At 43.6% G+C, this 19767-nt stretch overlaps 1 protein-coding gene across 8 annotated transcripts in view; it reads right to left on the bottom strand.

Moving 5' to 3' along the window:
- The window catches only part of tnrc6c1 (trinucleotide repeat containing adaptor 6C1), a 39771-nt gene extending 23817 nt beyond the window's left edge, over nt 1-15954 (bottom strand). For 6 of the 8 annotated variants that reach the window (XM_068578129.1, XM_068578131.1, XM_068578134.1 and 3 more), the window contains exons 1-4: nt 12470-12546; nt 9853-9956; nt 8979-9000; nt 6-356 (exon numbers count right to left, since the gene is read on the bottom strand). In XM_068578129.1, the coding sequence (XP_068434230.1) occupies nt 6-356; nt 8979-9000; nt 9853-9956; nt 12470-12524 (532 nt within the window). In that variant the 5' untranslated portion in view covers nt 12525-12546. Of the gene's footprint in view, nt 1-5; nt 357-8978; nt 9001-9852; nt 9957-12469; nt 12547-15798 lie in introns of those variants that run through there. The other 2 variants (XM_068578132.1, XM_068578133.1) reach the window with 2 other exon arrangements.
- Between the last annotated feature and the right edge of the window lie 3813 nt (nt 15955-19767).

The raw sequence follows: 19767 nt of genomic DNA, 5'->3' as shown, positions 1-19767 counted from the left end.
CTGACCTGTAGGCAGGCTGGCTGTGGAGGAAGAGGAGCAGGAGAGAGAGGAGTGTATGGCTGCTGCTGCAGGTTCAGTAGTGGCGGGATGTCCCGTCGTGGTGAGAGGCAGAGTCCCGGCGGGCAGAGGCTGGCCCCTCTTCAACAGCTGCTTGTGCTCCTGCTGGCGGAAGCGTGGGGGCACCTCTCTTGGCGGGTAGCGCTGCTGGAGCAGATTCTGGGGCTGCTGTGCTGTCTGCGGCTGACCTCCAGAGGGGGCGCGCTTGCCATTGCCACTGCTTGGGGGTACAGACGGGACGGCACTGGGGCTGATGGGGGGAAGAGGAGGGGCGGGGTCTTGCTTGGCAGAGTCTGGCACTGTAGAGGTGGGAGGGGGAGGGAGGGTGAGGGGGACACAGGGACAGACAGGTAACAAGGGAGCAGGGAGGTAAAGGAGCATTAGGAAGAGGCAGAGTCGGTCAACGCACACTGGTGCCAAAACAAATATTGTCTCATTAGGCAATTAATAATATATATATATATATATATATATATATATATATATATATATATATATATATATATATATATATATATATATATAAACACAAGAAAACAATCATTACTATAGCGCAAGTCTTTTCCTGAAAGCTGCTGTGGCTGACCATGTCCTCCACTTCTTTTGAAAGCCATGGTCCCTTTTGGATGAGGACCATACTGTTAAGGCCAACGAGGAGAAAAGCATAAAATATGCCGTCTCTTCTCAGTCCACACATAAGGCTGCTCTTTAAAGCAGTGTAATAACCTCGGGGTGGTACTGTGATAAACCTTCAGCCTTTAGGGATGCCAAGACACACAACTCTCTCAGTCTGCCACGGTGCCTCGTCACAGATTAGAAGTGCTGAAGAGGTCAAGTACAAGATAATGGACTGAGATCTGCCCGCTGCATTATTGTGGGCTATCGTCTCCATCGGGACAGCGCTGTATTGAGTGCTCAGCCCCATCAGCATACGCTATTCATGGTTTGTGGCAGGTTATGGCCCCTGAAATGATCACCAAAGCCGTTAGTTATAAATTGCTGTAGCCAAGTGCTTTCGGCCCACTAGCTTTAGTTACCCTTAGCAACAGAGTGTGCGTTTCTTCCTCTCACGCACACACACACACAGGACATTGACATTCAAACATATTAGCAAACAGCTACATATTTACACATCCAGCAGTTACGGAGGAACTTTATCTTTCATTTGGAGTCATGTTTCTAGCCACCAAGCGGATGTTCGTTCAATATTCACTCTCCTTTAGCTCTGTTTTTCAGAGGGAAACACCTGGTTCTTTCAGCTGCTCCACTATGTTCACCAACTGCATACATTGTTGTTAAAATAATTATTAATTAAAGCCTTTAAGCTTTAAATGGCCGATCCACATTCAAATTCGCATGCCAGAAACAAGGAATGCCACTTTATTTCCTTCGTAAACAATGGCAAACAAATTAACCAACGCTATTAAGTGTGAAGTCATCCGCGGGCTAATATCCTGTCGCAAGTGCAAGGTTAGAGGTCACCACTAAGTCAAACAGGATGATCAGCTCAGGGTCACATAGCCGCTGCTGGGTGAGATGCATCATGGGACACGAAGCACCCTGGGTAATCGCCTCAGTACTTTTCATTACATAATAGAATAAGCTGGTAAACTAGAATGTAAACAGGATGCAACAAAAAGCGTTTGAAACCTACACAAACTGCACGAGAACAAACCCAAACATCAGCTGATCTGACATTGTGTGCACTCAGCCGAAATGGGATTGGAGTTTTTAGCTGGTAATAAAACCCAGAGGGTGGAAGCGGGGTGGGAGGACGATGGGGGAGGGGGGGGGGGGGGGGGCTTGTCAAGACAGCAACCAAAAGAAAAATAAATTCTTTGTGTGGCTGAAATGAGTTTTAAAGAGCAGTGCTTTGACATTGGCTGCGGTCCCGAGTGTGTGCAGTGAAGCAATGAATAACTCGCACACATGCAGCCACCCTGACACACACAAAAACAAAGAGTTATGTAATGCTGAGGCCCACACTGAGGGGAGAGGACAGGATGGTGTCGCGGAATATACTTTCACACAGTCTTGTAAATACTGACAGACATGTTTGCTCATACACAACCAGCAATCACTCCTCGTTTGTGTCCGTCATGTGTGTGTGTGTGTGTGTGTGTGTGTGTGTGTGTGTGTGTGTGTGAGGGTGCGGGGGTTCCCTGCGTCACTTTTTGCCCCCAGTACCGCAGGCTCTCGATAAACTACAAACAATGCCTGCACGGTCTGATTCAGTTTCACACACATCCGTCTGTGTGCGAGTGTGTGTGTCCCTCTCCCTGCAGGAATCAGGGGGGAGACGCTCTCGAGCCGGAGCTCGCCTCTCATAGGATTTCACCACATCTGCTCCATTTCCTCTCCGTTCTTGTGCTCCATCCCTCCCCACCTCCTCTTGCTTTCTCCTCCATTAACTGTGATCTACTATTATTCTCCTGTCATTATTACTCGAGCAGGGGTGGTACCTCTCCCCGCTGATTTTAAGAGCGGATTTTCCTCTTAACAACGTATACTAACAGCTATGAAGGCAATCGCTGTACAGTTGGGACTCTCATGTGTGACGTAGATCCTTCTGGAAGCTGGGGGAAGGGGGAAGCTGGCTGGCTGCTGCATCAGCCAATAAAAGCGAGGAGACGAGGAGGGAGAGCGAAACAGAGAGCTGACGTACAGGCGGAAGGGAAGGAGGTAGAGCAGGCAGGGTAAGCGGTGAAGAGAATGGTGTGCGTCTCCAGCCTGTATGCGCACTGCGAGCTCGAGCCTCACTGCCTGAAACCAGCTCGGGTCTAAATCCGCTTACACTTAAAACACTATTTGTTTACAGTACGCCACGCTGCGCAGGATTGTTTTTCTCAACAATGACACAAGTCCTGCACATTAAGTAACATGAAAGGGATTGTTGCAACAAAACACAATGTTCTAATGATTGCAATTATGTTAATTATGAAAATCTGATGAGGAAAAGGATCAGTAGACCGAAACAAACACGTAAATAAATACCGTTTGGCATCAGGGAGGTGCGGCTTTAAGCACGAGTCTCACAAGACAGCGCTTTTGTAGTGAAATAAGAGTAAAAAGAGATCTGAGTCACTTGCTCTGACAGCCTATTTACAAAAACACAGTCCTCAGCTGTGCAAGTGCACAAGAGAATTCCCAGTTCATCAAAGATGCACATCAAACCGTGGGCTCGGGGCTGTGTGCGCTTCATGCGGAGAAAGACATCTCATTTTCCACTTTAAAAGGGGTCTTAATTTTCTAAGAGAAAATGCCTGACTGTTTAAGACCTAGATGTTCAGGGGATGTTAAGGAAAAAAGAGAGAGTGTGGAAAGCATTGATGGTGCCCTTCTTTCCCCCTCTTGGGTGAAGGAAGAAGAACAAGCCACAGGACCTTGAAGATAAAAGATCCTTCTGTGAGTGAGCTTTAAATGTGCGGCCCCATGGAGGTGTTTAGGAGGACTCACAGGAAAACCTTTAACTATATGAAAAGGTAGACTAACCTGTGCAAGTATCATTTAAAGTACCTGTAATATTCAGATGCTTTATGGACCCATTGTAAAACAATTGCAGCAACAGTTTTACAAGTTGTGAATTCATGCATGCATTTCATCAAATTACACACTCCTGATTGCACATGGGTCTTCAAATATCAGCTGATGTTATCAGCTGATATTATCAGAAACTCCATTTCTTAGCAACATGACAGTTAAACAGAAGACCCTGCGTAGCCAGGGATTTTTCCAAACAAAAAGGGTGCTGCTCTGGTGTGCATGCATTTCAACATTTTAAAGTCAGAAGGCCTTTTGGTGGAATACTGTGCAGAGAGCCAGCCATTTAACAATTACACCGGCGAAGCTTCAAATGTGGCCCTGAGCAAAAGTGCTAGGGTGATGGATCACGGCCGATTGCAATAAAATCAGTGCACATCTACCTCGAGGTTTAATAATAATAGCACCATGCTGACTCTGCTTTCCATTCATCAAAGTGGGTCGCCTTTGAGTAAACACAGATATACATGAAAACGTTAAGTTTGTTAGTGATTATCAGCTTCCCATAGCCAAGCTTTTTAACCAGCCAAGTTATGGCCTGACTGAAGCTTTTACAAACTACCCAAAGAACATATTGTTCCTCTAATAAAATATTAACTGTGTTGCTGGTATCAATCAACTCCATCGTTTGGTCTTTTGTTTAAAACAATGTCAGCACAATTACAAATTCTGTATCAACAAGACGACAGAACAAAGATCAACAAAGAAATCCAATCTGGAGGAATCTGGAGAATGCTGATTTAGTTCCTAGACTGAATAAAAAACCCTGCATGAACACAAAAATGTATCCTTTTATTCTATGATACATGCGTTATCTTAAAAAACGTAAATCTGGTGTTGCCATCAAAGTGTCACACTAAACTACTCTAATTGAAGCAGAAAAGGAAACACGGAAATTGCTAAATCCCTATCAGATGTCTATTGAAGAGGAGGCAGCAGAAAGAGTGTCAACGAATCATGAGCGAGGAGGGGAGGCATGTCTTCAGGGTTTCTCCATCTCTTTTCTCCTGTGGGCTTTAAAATGTGAGCACTGAGCCTCACAAGAGAGAAGATTAAAGGACTTAATTAGAAGTGAATAAATATGACACTGTAGTTAAGAGTGAAATCCTTCCCTCGCATCACATTCCACACAGACAAAACTGCCATTTAAAAGCACTTGATATCTAAAAGCACAGTGCAAAAAAAACAACTAAAAACAACACAAGGCTATTTAGGTCGGAGCATTTATAAATAGATTTCTGAATGGAGCAACATAATTACACACCTGTGTGATACAACCCATTGTAAGTCATCAGTGATTACTCTCACTTTTAATACGTGTTTCTCACCTGAACCGTTCTCAACATGCAAAAGGGCCACAATAAGAGTCAGATGACAGACAGACAGACAGACAGACAGACAGACAGACAGACAGACAGACTCACTCACTCCCTGGACTCATCAGTCCCCTGTCCATGGCCTTTTGTGCCAAAAGCTGCAGGCAGACCAGATTTCACTGTCTGTTATGGTTTAGAGGAAGTGATGTGTGAAAGAGAGTGGAATGTCCTGTCCTCCTGACCTGTGCAGCACCCGCTGGGCCAACACAATTCACTGGAAAATTATTGAGACTGCAATATTGGCTTCGTACGGAAACTGCAAGAGGCTGCATTTTTTTTGGGTCCTCCAGAAAATGTTACCTTGCGATACAAAAAAAAAACTTTGTTTTATTCAATGTGAAAATAGCTATCCCTGTATGACCTTTTTCTACATTACAAAGTGTTGGAGAAACAGTCAAATTATAGTTTCAGACATTTCTCTCCCTCTCTTCATTTAATTCACCACTTACAGGAAGATAAACACATTTCTGACCCACTAACCTCCGTGTTTAGCCAAAAGAAAAAGACATGTGACTATCCATCATTCAGAGGCTCACTCTATCATCTGTGTGACTCTTCAGATAACGCTCTACTCTCAAAAGACATTTCATAAAGATAGGCTCATATAGGCAATTTATAGCGTCACACTCCACAACAGCAGAATCCAGCCATTACCCGTGTTGCTCTTTAAAAATGTGGTTTATCATCGCTGCTGCTGCATTTATTTAAGCGGCGCTCCTTGGGATGCGACATGCAGAAGAGGCGGTGACGATGACAAGCAGCACGCTGCTATAAATTACCCCCTGATCACGCCGCAATTTATGACTCTCCAACACAAAGCGTTGGGCGTAATTAAGTGAATGTGAAACGGCAAATTAATCTGTTATGAAATTACTGCCGCGACACTACTTTATAATAATGTTATCTTTTATGGGGCTATGTAAATGTACGTCTTGGTGTGTATGTATGTTGTGTCCCTCTTTTAAAAAGGGGATAAATAAAAATAAATAAAACCAAGCATGAATAGAAACACAATAGGTAATTAACCCTTAGAAATGAACTGTAGTTCAGCTTGTTGACGGCAGAAGGCCTGTTTGTGTTGTTATGGTACACAATAGCTGTGAAGGGGCCAATAACCAAAACCACCAGACACACAAACAGCTTCTTTCCACTAGCCGTCACTCTGATGAACAATTAACCAGACACCTCCATTTTATTTTATAAATAATAATGAATGTTCCCACCCAAAAAAAAATCTTTTGAATTAACATTTACAATTCAATGAAATTTACAATTAAGATTACAATTCAAGCGTAACCGAGTGATCACTATGTTTCACTCAGTTCTCATGAAGAACCACCAAACTACAAGTAGGACACAAGCTCTTCACACCTCTGCCTCAACTATTTTTTTATGCACACATACAGATCTCTTATGAAAATGACTTCATAAACAGTTCAAAGTCAGGAAATGGATTTAAAAATTGTTCAGCCTTTGTTTTTGCCACCAAAAAAAAAATCACATTTCTTCAATCATAAAATCTTTTGGTTGGACCGTTTCACTTTCAACCCACTAAACTAACTGCACCTCAGTCCTCGATGAAGCAGTTATCTAGTCCACTGCAGAGTTCAACATTTTTCACTCCGTCCCAAACGAACCATGCAAACGCACCAGGTTAAGTGTTGAAGCCCTCTTAAAGGCATTTCAGCGTTTGGAGGTGAACATGCTTCGCCTGCAATTGAAATTCACAATATTCCAAGTGTGGGTTTTGTGAGGAAGAGAGTAGTCTGTGTTGTATTTGTGAGTAGCAATGCACAACTGTATAAGTAAAACCATGTGTGTGTTTGCACCAGCACACAATATACGTATGCTGCTGGTCAAGTAAGGGGACTGGTGGAGTGAGAGTGCGTCTGAGAGGTGAGCCAGGAGAAGTATCCTACAAAAGGGCCCCCTCAGCTGTGCCGGCAAACAGGAAACTAGCGTGCATTCTCACAGTTTCACATGCCTCCCTCTGCTTCTTTTGCTCTCGCCGGCCCTTTTCTCGTCCTCTCAAACCGACCAAAGGCACCGTGTTTTAGGTTTTAGCAGCAGCCTCCCTACACTTTGCAAAAATGTAACTACTACAATTCAGCCCATTTCTTTGCTTCCAGCCCACCTTCTTCTGCTCCCATTTCCCTCCTGCTGGTCCCAAAATGGGCCTCTCTGCTCGACTAGACAGGAGGTGGTGTAGTGTTACTATGGTGCTTGGGGTCTTACTGGAGATCTCCTGTGTGCGGATGCCTGTTTATTCAGCCTACGCGCTAACAATGTTCTCCTAATTAGTTCCCAGTGTACCCTTCATTAGGACCGGATACAATCTGCCTCTCTTAGTCAACTAGTAACTCATTATGTCCAAAATATGATTTCCTTTTTGACAATTTATTGTTTTTATGTCACATCTCTGGCATAACAACAATATTCTTTGAGTTGAGATTTTACGAGATCCTTCTGCATCTCTGACTGAGATGAATTTGTGGGGGGATAAGTAATAATCACCTTATTTTAAATTATCAGTTGCAAAAATCCGATAAATAATCCTACAGGAAACAAACCAAAGTGTCACATGGCTGAACACGAGCATATCCAAGTACACGAGTATGTACAACATGCTGAACAGACAAACGTGAACTTTAAAAGGGGTGAAGATCACAGTAAAATTAGACCATGGCACATCGGCCTTATGAGCAGCAGCCAAGAAAATAATTGTGCATATCACAGCCTAGTTTGAAAACAGGGAGAAAAGAGTAGTATATAGGTCAATTTGTGCATGCTGTGAAACAACACAAAGTAGATAAGGGACAAAGAGAATGCGAACACAGCCAAACCCAGATCACATTCATTAGTGCAGCACACTGTGAGGGCCTGAAAGTGACTCAGACGAGGGAGGGGAATAAAAGGAGGGAGGGGGCACCTCTGTGACGTTACAGCCTCATTAACTCATCCTTCAGGGAGCGAGTGGGAGGTCAAAGCACTGACCCACGACAGCAGAGAGTTCACAGGAGTGTGTACTAAGAGGAGAACTTACACCTTTTTACTGTTCGAAACAAAACTGGCTTCCAAACTCACACGTACACATTTGTCCGAACAGGAAGACACTCGCGCTGTAATTAGGTGTCTCTCCGCTCGCTGCCAGTGAGGCCGAGCTGCCAAAGTCCGCCACAAGATCTAATCAGATTCCCCCCTGCCTATCCTTTACTAGACATTAAGTCCCATCTGGCAGCTCGTCTCGAGCAGAAGATCTGCTGCTGGGATAACTGACTGTCCAACACCGTCTACCCGCCTCTCTCTGGTCATTAACAGCCCTGGCTCGGGAAACAAATGAGTGGCTCTGCAGCTGCCACAGAGCAAAACCTGCAAGCTAAACACAATCTTCACTTCAGAAGTCACCTTTAAGTCCACTTTATTCACCTCTTCTTATTTTAAAGGTTTGTTTTTTGGGTTTTCTCGCTCTGTTTTTCTTCTCTCCCGAGGTTCCTTTCTCACCTATACCCTCATAGGTACGATGGAGGAGCCCACAAGAAGGCCCGAGGAGCAGCTGTACCATCCCCCTGATCCTTATTAGTCTTGTGTGGGCACCTGGCCTCCATTTTGGCAGCGGTAGTACAAGCTACCTGGCTGCTGTCAATATTTTCAGTTAAAAGATGTTTTACTACAATGAAAGCTATTGCTTTACCTCGATGTTGCACAGCAGTGAACAGAGGGTAAATTGAGCTTCTGAGGCACAAAAAAAGTAATCCTGCAAATTAGTTTTTTATCTAATTAGGACGATACACACTTTAACACACCCACACTCCCTACTGTTTGAACACATCGTACCACAAACTCAAGGCAGACATAGATGTATTCGCCTGCATTGTGAAACTTTGCATATTTGCATGAGCACCAGGTTGTATCACAAAGCAAAGTAATATTTACAATCAAAGAAATGGAAAGAATTGAAATGAAAGAGGCACCCTTTTTAGTCGAACACAAGAAGCCACAACTCACCTTTGGTTCTCGGTTCTGTGGCCTGAGAAAAGAAGATAAAGAAATATATTAGACGTAGAAAGACAACTCGGAATAACTTGTGACGCAATAAGCACCTTGTAAATGTGAAAATTGTGGCTAAATGTTAATGTGCCGTCAACATCTGAGTCGCATTGGCTGGCTCTCCAGCTGCACGACAGCTCTGCAGCGACTGGCCGGGGCAATCGGAACAAAATGTTCAGGGACTGGTTTTGCTCGTCTATTGAAATGCTAAAAGGTTCACGTTCATTCCTGCTGCTCGACAGGGTGAGCGGGTTCATTGGGCTTGTGGCCGGAGTGGGAGTAAAATAGATGGCGCAACTGCTCCGCTCATACATTAAGAAGAACATACATGGACATACTTTCACCAGCACTGACAAGAGGGGTCAAGGAGACATAAAATGTGTTGCTAAGAACAGCAGGCAAACACTGGGAACAGATGACCCACTGACGGAAACTGTGAGGAGGAGGGGCAGAAGTGTGTGGGGAGCTGCTGGGTGAAGACAAAGATGACAACTACATAAAGTTCTGGTTAATGCTTGAGGAAACACACGTGACAACACACATGTTCTCGATGTGCTGTAGCTTCAAGACTTGTGCTTTCAACTGCACTACCTAACATTATAATAGTACACATGGCGTCATCTGAGATTAGCTGAGGAAAAAGGAAGTGGATGTACTGAGTGTCTCGGGTAGCTTTTCTTGTCATTGCTGGGGGATGCTGGCCATGAACGAATTAACACTAAACGACGGGTTCACAGTATTTCACCCATGTTGTGTTGATCAAACGACGGGGAAGAGGCAACTCAAACTACAAGATGTGTGTGTCGAATGAGAGGGTCTGCAGCCAGCTCACCTTTTTCTGAGCAGCTTCTTTCTTTTTCTTCTCTTCTTGCTTTTTCTTTTTCTTATCTTCCATCAAATGGTTCTCTTCTCGTGTTTTTTTGCTTCTTCTCACAGCTTGAATACAAAAAGAGAGACAGAAATTAACATGGTTTTATCCCGACGCGGACACCTGCGAAAGCGGTCTGCGATTTCCTAGCTGCGTTGTTCCATTGTGTTGTTGCTCTCCAAGGTTAAACCCATGTTGTCATTGGCTGCCGTTGTTATACACAAGATCCCGCGCGTAGAAGAATGTGGGTTTGTTTTGCACTTTTCATTTTAAGATGTTTTGAACTGTCCAAAGTGTGCATGTGTTTTGGTTTGGTGGTCTTTGGGGTTGGCTCTTGAAACCATTAAGGAGGCCTTGCGGGTCTAGTTTAGTGGGGTTCCACGAGCAACAGCAAGAGCAACGGATCCCAACACAACTCAAATGTAGGGCAGACAACAGAAAAACAACACATGCTGGTATTCTGGGTCGTAGACGGTATAACCACCTTTCATCTGTTAACAAAGTCTCACCACCGACCTGCTTATTGTCGACCCTAAATTATTTATGCACTCCGAAGAGGAAAAGTGTTCACAACAGACACACACTATCTGAAAACCACCTGACAATGTCTCGTAGTTTCAAGTGCAAGTGCACCCAGCTGAGAGCTTCATCCATCCTAATCCTCCACACAGTTAAACAAATAAATGAAAGCCAGGGGTTTTTTAAGGACAGAGGGAAGAGGAACAGGCCTTACATGTGAAATTAAAACCATCAGCCCTTTCTCCTGCCATGCCGATGCTGCTGCAGGCGACAGCGCTGTGTGCCATTGCCTGGCAACAAGCGCTCCCCGAGGGCCCGGCGAGCAGTCAGGTGGAGACAGACAGCGCCCTTAACCGCCACGCTGAAATCAGTTTAATTGTGGCGGTTCAATAAATAGAATTGAAGTACCAGAAGAAAGATGAACTTGGACAAGCATCAGACACAAATCTGGGCTTATAATTGAACAATTATTGAGTCACAGCTTTGAGCATGTCATGAAAGTCAGGGTTCTGCAAAGGATTTTAAATAATCACAAAACAAATCAAAAAGATGCCTTTACGCCTTCCTGAATGTTTTTTCATGACCTCAAAAGACAAACAATTTGTTTGTCAACAAAGAATGAGGAAGGCGGTTCGAAACCACCATCCACAGTTGTAAGAAAATTAAACGATGCTCACATTAAGATGTTATGACGCTGTATTACAAACATTTGTTTCACTTTAATGATGAAAATATGAAAGTAAGAAAGCAGAAACACCCCGAGAGTTCAAAGAAACCAAAGAGAATGCATCTTAAATACCTCTCAGTAACATGTAGGTAGTCTTTGGTGCTAAGACAGGGCCACAAATAAAGGAGGAGGCTAGGTTGGATCATACTGGACATTATGTTGGGAATATCCAGTAGGCTACACTTGTTTACAAGAAGTCAGCGTTTTATGTAGCACAGGTCAAAGTCGCACCACGTTTCAGCTTTGTTGTCCAGGAAATTAATGCAAAATGTCACCTGGGGTTTTATATTGAATATAACTCACTGTTGTTTTTTATTTGGCTAAAAGGAGCTACAATGAATGATATATCAAGGTTGAGCTTACACAAAGGGTTGTTATTGGTTTAAAATTTGAAAGTAGTGAACATATGTTAGTGCACTTTCCTCCAGACCCTGCGAGTTATCACCTTAACTTGATGCACACTTGCATTCTGCTTCATTTGCAACTGAACTGAAAGTGTACCGTAATGTGTGAACAATTCTACGAAAACAACAGCAAGACTTTTTGCACGCTGTGACGGTGCAAACTAGTTTTCCAGACTGATCTTGCAAAGTACTTTGAGAACAGCAGCAGCTGCCTCCACCTCCCAGAGGCCACAGACACCTCTGCTCTCAGAATGAGCGGCGAGCAAACAGGTGACAATGAAGAACGAAGACATCTTCACTGCAAAGATCAAAGTTTCTTTATCTTTTTAATTACATGTCTAACACTGCAGTCACAAATCGAGAAACTGTTACACAGTCAAGTAGGAATGGATGTAGAGAACTGCTATTATTACATATCTTCAAAGGAAACCAGTGTGTTCTGCTTTCGGAGTACGTTAAGTAACACCGTTAGTATAAATAAATAGAAAACTGGCATCTACCCAGAAACCTGACAAGTGCATCTCTAAATGACAGCGTTGAAGAACTTTACCCAGCCATGGCAACACATGATTTAATATATTTCTGGGAGACATGCTTTATACTTCATTTTGTTGGTGCCAAAACAGCACTAACCACGTCTGATCTGAATGAACTGTACACCAATAGAGTTCAGTTCAGTTTAAATATACAAACAACAATTAACAAACAACTTGTGACCAGTCATTTCAGTTTGAACTGGATATTTTTGCCCTGCTCCTAATGTTTTCAGATTAATGTCTACTCTAAAACAGAAAATGTCATAAGCAAGTATCAACTGTAACAAATTAGCAATATTTTTAGACTACCCCTCACTCACACGCTGGGCCTCCTGGCCGGCTAAGCACACATGCCGTCAATGTTTACAGGAGATGAAAAATGAATTCAGCCAAACCTGCAGCAGTCCAGGCCTGGTGGCTCAAAAGAGCAGCAATGAAAATAGGCTGCATGATAAATAGAGCCTCTTCATGACTGGACTGTAATTCAGATTAAGAGCATTAGATCAAGTTGTTGGAAATAGCTTCAACACAAAAACAAACCGCCTCCGCCCATTCACCCATCTACATCGACATCACCATAAACACTTATTTTTAAGGGGCTGGATATGGAACCTGCTGGTGCAGCTGCCGTGCTAAATATAGCTGGTGCTGCTCCTTTCAAAGGCATCAGTGGGGCTTGTGTCATGTAGGATCAGAGAGTAAGAGGGATGCTCCAGTTAATGTGAGCTGCTGTCGGCCTCCGACCCGGATGAGGGGAGTGAGGGCCGGGCAAAGCGTCAACATTATTTCAGTTTAAGAAACATTGGGTCCCAGAGCAGGACAGAGAGAGTCTCTCTCAACAAGAGCTGCTGTGTCATTTTCAAACATCTGCCTGGATTGGACAGATGTGCTGGCTGATGGCGAGATGCGGTGACGGTACCTTCCTGCCCATTTGGGTGCTGCTGCATCTCTGTAAATATACTTGCACATCTATCTAAATAGGCATAAAATCACTGCAGTTTTCATTTAAGATATACTCGTGGTAGTGTGCCGAGCTACGTCAGGAGCAGCCATTTGTAGCGGGGAGGCACAGCTTGTGTGGATATGAAGGACGGAGGTCAATGAGCTCAGCTCTGTTGTGGAATTACACCCTCCAGTCAGAACAACAGGATTAGAGCTTGGTCACCCTCTTAAAAACAGACAGACACTCACTCTGCTGACAAAGGAAGGCAAAAGGCAGAAGAAAAAACTGTCTGATTGGGGAGATACCAAGGACAGCCTCATAAAAGCAAGTGTTTAATTTGTAGAAAATTAAGTAGCAGAGGACGGAGAGTCGACGTGCGCTAGGTGATTTGTGGACATGTGAATGCCGAGCTGCCCCACATTGGAGCGATGAAGATGAGAGGGATGCGACTGATGGGGCTGGTTTGTGTGCATGTGTGAGGGATGGGGGAAGGGGTGCTAGACGGCAGTCGCTGGGCACGGAGCCAGGAATGCCTTCGCTGCAAGCCAAACAAGAGCACGGCGAGCCCTCGGGAGAGCGCTCGCTAGCAACCACAGCAGCAGCCGCTACAGCTTTGGCAGAATGTGCAGCTCGCTCTGCTCTCGCACTGTAGGGCAAGACGGCCTCTTTTGACTTCAAATGCACAGCCACAAATGCATCACCAAAACAAAAACGCCAAATTAGCTACCTTTGAAATCATGTGGAGGTTTAGAAACTGCTTGGTACGCGCTAACAAAGTCCCTGCGCTCTGCAAAGAGGATTGCGCTCTCCAAAGTACTTGAAGCTATTCTCAGTGGGGTCATGGTAATGCTTTCCGACCCGCGCTAACGACGAGGAAAAGAAAAACTTGTGCTGCTGCCCTGGCACTCCGAACAGGCCCTAAAATAACTTGTGTGGACACACTCCAAAAAGGACCGCCTCCAGGCCCAATGTCAGTCGTCTGCTCTAAAAGTAATGGGAACTCTTTCACGAAAACCCGGTGGGCAATTTATTGGTTTAGAAGATCAAAGGAAGTCCCAAACAAATGTCTTTTTAAACTCCAATCGTGCTGCTTTCCTACAGTTTTGCTACACAACTTGAAACAAATCCAGAATCTGTGTGGAGTAACAGCCTGAATGAAGGGAGCTGCAGTGTTGCAAATGCTTTAAAAGTAGCATACATCTCAAAAATATACTTCCAAGAGTCTGACACTCCATTACAAAGAATTAGAATTAAAAACAATAGGCGCACTGGTAACAGCCTTAAAGATCTAATCAGAAGAAAAGCTTAAGTACCCAACCAGCCTTGAAAAACCAACACATGATGAATACAACTAGCATTCACACAAACTTGCTTTTTTATGAAAGTCTAAAAAATCTTTGACAGCGATGAACTGCTTTTCGCAGAGTGCAAGCTCATCATTTCCACTGAGGACTCCAAGCTAAGCATCCGATCATTGACACCAAACAACTCGCCAAAACCAAATGACACAACCTGGCAAAACGCCCCTCAGCCCGCTAGTCCAGCAGGAAAAAAAGCAAAAAGCCATCGAGTTTTGAACTGAAAGTGAGGCGGTGACCTAAGCCTTATAGTAATCACCGTATTTAGTGGCCTGTTTTTGTTATCAAGCCCCCTTTGGCGCCTCACTGTGAATACACACTGCCTCTTTCAGAGGCTTGGGTGCTGACTGGGGCCCCTGACCCGGCAGGGAAAGAGGAGACCCCCACCCTCTTTCCCTTTGCCACCACCTTCTCTTCATCCTGTGCCAGACCCAGAATCAAATTAAGGACTCCAACACATTAGTAAAAGCAGCGGGCCTCAAAGCTTACGTCAGCCTGCCCTCTACATGCATCAGGGTGCTGGCATTCCCAGTCTGTACACACTGCTTTCTCCTTTAGGAGAGTGTGCCACTGCAGGAGCTACAGCAGGAGGCGGGCATTGATGTTCGTCTCTATGGTGAAGGGAATACAGGAAGCAATCTTAGATGCAACATATCTCACGGTTTGCAGGACTCTGGATTGACATGTTGGATTTCCAATAGAAGGTCTATATATGAAGCGTACCTGCAACCGTTTCGACAACCCTCTCAAGGTTATGTCTAAGCAATGAAAGGCATAACAGCTCTCTAATCTCAGCATTTGCATTTCCTGCATTTAAAAAGCAGCCTCTCAAACCTTCTTCAAACGTGAAAGCCGGATTTAAAAAAAAAAAAGGATGCACAGGAAACACATTCTTGGTAAATGAAACCAGGAAAGTCAAAACCATATGTGGGCATATGTAAAGTAAGTAAAGTCGGCTCGCTGATGCGTTTACTGACCGTCAGGTGATGCATGTTGGATCCAGGCACAACTCACCCTGCAGAGCGGAGCATGTCTCGGTGAGAATGAGCTGCAACAATTTTCATGTCAACTCTACTCCTACACACCAGTGCAACAGCAAACGACGTCGGCCAAATACAACAACTCGGCAAGCAACAACACACGTTGCCCTTGAGTCACAAGAACCGAGGCCACCGTGCTGCTTTGGGCCAACTAGTCCGGGTGACCGTGAAGCCAACACAACATTGAACCTACGACATCCGCGCTGCGGCCAGTAACCGATATATAATCCCCCTAACTGCGATAAAGAGCACTCGCAGCTAGGAAAACATTGATGTCAAAGTGGGCTGAGCTGAACATATTTGCGTTCCCTTTTACAACTCGCCATATTGAACTTTAACATTACGCACAATTCCGAAAGCGAAAAGCGATGAAAGTTGCCAACCTGTCGTGCAAAGCGGGGCTGAATAAATCCTACCATGAAGCGTTCAGGAGGTTTTCGTTGGCGGCGGAGCCTCTGCAGCCATTTTGTAGTAACTGACCGGAGCAGCAGCTCGAGACGGTTGAATCGGTGGTAACGGGGGGAGGGGGAGGAGCTTCACCTTGCCACGTGACCTTCAATAACAAAACAAACTGGTCCCACTTTTCCAACGCTCCACCCACGGCGTTTCCATAACAACTGCAGCCCCTCCATCACCCTCTCTCTCTCTCTCTCTCTCTCTCTCTCTCTCTCTCTCTCTCTCTCTCTCTCTCTCTCTCTCTCTCTCTCTCTCTCTCTCTCTCTCTCTGATGAGCTCCAGCTTCCTTTCCTCACGTATAAGTGTATAAGCTAGAAACGAAAGTTTGCGAGTATATCAGTCCACCGTTTGTGTGAGACGTTAATTCTCAGGCGTGGATAAATATAACCGCGTCTCATTCTGCAGTTTGTGCAGCCGTGATACGTGTTGACACCAATAGAGGGCGCAGTTCCTACTGTTAAACAATGATGTGCGCTTTAGTGCTTCACACTGTGCCGCTGCTGTGTTTGTTATTTATATTATGACACATTGTGTGCTAGGGTGACACCAAATCAGTGGTAGAAAGTAATGAAGTGCATGTACTCAAGTACTTAACTTAAGAATGTACTTATGTACTTCTATGCTACTTATACTTCACATTTCATAGGGAAATATTGACCTTTTGACTCCACAAAACCTTTGTGTCATTTTACATTTTACTTTCAGCACCTTTGTATTACTGAATTGCTATTTTTAGTTAAGGCACTGACTACTACTTCCACCACTGGGTTTAATTTAAACGTTATGTTCTTTATGTTATATAACGTGTGTTATATGTTCTATAAAAATGTTCAGACTATTTTCTTGACCCTTTTAGGGCCTTGTTTGGCTGGTGGTTATTCCATCCAGTAGACACCTCTTTATTCATAGAGTAAGTTCCCTTTTATTTATTCTATCTACTCTGTACAAACATGTATTGCATACATTTTTCTGTTCTCAATTATTTTTTTTGAAAGGAATTATTTGAAGGATGAATGGTGTTGAAAAGCCCTTTTAAGCAAATGTGTGATTTGTGACAGTGGGCTGTATAAATAAATGAGCCTGATCTGAAGTAGATACCCTCATTCGCGGATACGTAAGTCCACTCTGAATGAGACGCCAGTGGCATCTGATAGGGAAATGTTTCTAGAAACATCAAATGGTGAACACCCACAAGAAATTCCTATGAATCCGATTACAAAGCAGGGTGATCTCCACCGTGTGCTCGCAATTACACAACCATCTGTACTTGTGTCGAGGGCATATGGATTATAGTGCCACCCACATCTGGATAATCTGAGGTATATGCATTACTGCGACGGCGGCAAAACACAATTATTCAGTCTACAAGATGATGGAGTACAAGGGGAGAAGTGTGTGAAGAGAAGAGGACGCACTAATCACACATTCTGGTCATGAATCTTTTGTGTGTCACGGAAGTAGATAGATTACCTGAATCAATTTTTTGTTTTGTGTGTGTGTGTGTGTGTGTGTGTGTGTGTTGTTTCCACAGTGACTACGTGGGTGATACCATTGTCTCACAGTATTTGAAACACCTATTCCCCAATATTGTGATCCTGCATTTTTTTGTTTGTTTTGCATTTTAACTACAATTGTGTGACTCGGGTTGAGTGTCTTGGTCAATGTTTTCTTAGCAACGACTGCTGCGGTAGAGACTGGACTGTTTTTTCCGTTCTGTGAATCGAGCACGTTGAGTGATTCAACTGCTCGTTACACTTATGTCGTCTTTCCAGTGTGTTCTTGCTGACGTTGGCCGTGCTACATTGGGAACAGATTGTACTTACCCGGGTTGTGCGCTTGTCAAAGTGAAGTGGACGGTGAACTCTGTGGACCTGGCGTATTACTTTCATGGTTCACCGGTAGCTACGCTCTTCTTCGCTGGATCTCTGTGATAAGTAGAGCTGTGTTTGGAGCCCACGAACAGGTAGATTTAGGTCAACATGTGATATTAAATCTGAGCAGGAAAGCCGCTCATTGTTTGCAGCTCCAGTGCAGGCGTAATAGATGGCATTTTAGTTCATATCTAATTATTCATTGCGGTTCACTCACTTGTTATGACACAGTTTATCTCCATAAGAAAATAATAACCTGTAAATGCATTTATTCTGGCTTGATGGCATATTGTCCACTTTAGGTTCAATACAATTGCTGGTAGGATGGACAGGATGCCACATACATTTGTTCTACACCTGTAACACCCCTGTCAATATACCTCTCTTAACACCGACATTTGCAGCGCTGCCATTATAGATTATGAATTTGCAGTTTTTCATGAACAATTAGTTTTTCTCAATATCAATCTACACACTAAAATATTCAGTATTTAGACATATTTTCATGAACATACTGTCAATAATCATCTAGCCCGTGCATATTTACTCATTCAGTATATATTTATATTTGTTTCGTTTACAAATGAACAGAACCATTGAATTGTACATAGAAATTGTATTTTCTATTTCATTGTTGCTCATTGGAGCTTTTTCTACAGGCGAGGCTGTGCTTTTGACCCGTGCAGGGATGGAGCACTGGTCCCTTGTGTGTGCTTGTGTGTAAGTGACAGTGTTAAGTTGTTAAAGAAAATACAATCTGATCTGGCGGTTTTCACTTTGGCTGTTAGCTGCATTGATCTGAGAACGTTGCAGTCGATGTGAATTGAAGGAATTCAATTTTGACCCTGGCCAGCTGACCCGTCTAGTACAGGGTTAAGTTCAATGGCCGAACCGTTGCCATATGGGCCCCACGCTCTGGGAAATGCAGGGGGCGTCAATCAAAGTGTCCTTTAACACTGAGGAGGAGTCTCGTCTGGGAGATCTCCCAGCAGCAGAGAGGCGTTTGTATTGATGGAGCTAAAACTCCACACTTGTGCTGTCTTAGGTTTATGTGTAACAGTCGCTTAACGTAATAGATGAATACGTATTTTAATCATCATTTCAGGATTACATATCAAATATCAATGCTAATTTTAACACAAAAAGTTTTTTTTACTGATCTTAAATATTCATATTTCATGCCACTCTTCACGTCTCAACTTCAATTTAAATGTTTGTGTATCTTTAACTCCACTACATGTATTTAAAAGTTGTAATTACTGGTTACTTTACAGATTACAATTTGACATACAAAACACCTGCACCTCGACAGTACAACTATATTTTAACAACCATAAACATAATATTATTGGTGTAACATTCACACGCACCATTTTTCTAAATTCCAAGTACTTTTCTCTACAGTAGTAAATGAAGCCAATATCTTAATTTACTGTAGTTTACATTTTTAATGCTTTTACGTGTAATGGAGTATTTCAGAATACTTTTTTGTAGTTGCCGAATTGAATACTTCTGTACCTGAATATCACTTTTATAGGAGCAATAATGTATCATTCAAAAAGTAATGTGAATGTAAAATCCATGTGATGTTCAAAATGTGCACTGATGCATTAAAGTTCTCAACAAAATAAAAAAAGTCACCATGTGTGCACTTTACAAATGAAGAGAACAGTACAACACAGCATAGGTCCACATGTCCTCCTCCTCCTCCTCCTCTTCCTCCTCTTCTGCTTGTATTATTCCTTCAGCAGAGCAGTCATCTGAAAACCACTGGAGGCTTCACAAGTCAAAGCTAAATCTCATGTTTCAAGCATAGAGAGACAGCAGGTGACCATTTAGTTGTCTAGAGTCTGTCCATCAGCGTGAGTCAATTATCACATTGCTTCTATCAGTGTCATTCTTCTGCAAACTGGAGGGAGTCCATGACGGCAGCAGTGATGCACGACCACTCGCTCAGACTTTGTAGCGTTTCAGGGCTAAGAGAAAAACAACTTGGCATCTTATTGTGTTCATCTAAAATGTGTT

Source organism: Clinocottus analis, unplaced genomic scaffold (genome assembly GCF_023055335.1).
Source record: "Clinocottus analis isolate CAN_PGR_092001 unplaced genomic scaffold, fCliAna1.0.p SCAF_16, whole genome shotgun sequence".
NCBI classification, from domain to species: domain Eukaryota; kingdom Metazoa; phylum Chordata; class Actinopteri; order Perciformes; family Cottidae; genus Clinocottus; species Clinocottus analis.
The sequence above is the reverse complement of the archived record's forward strand: the minus strand, read 5'-3'. Positions and strand labels throughout refer to the sequence as shown.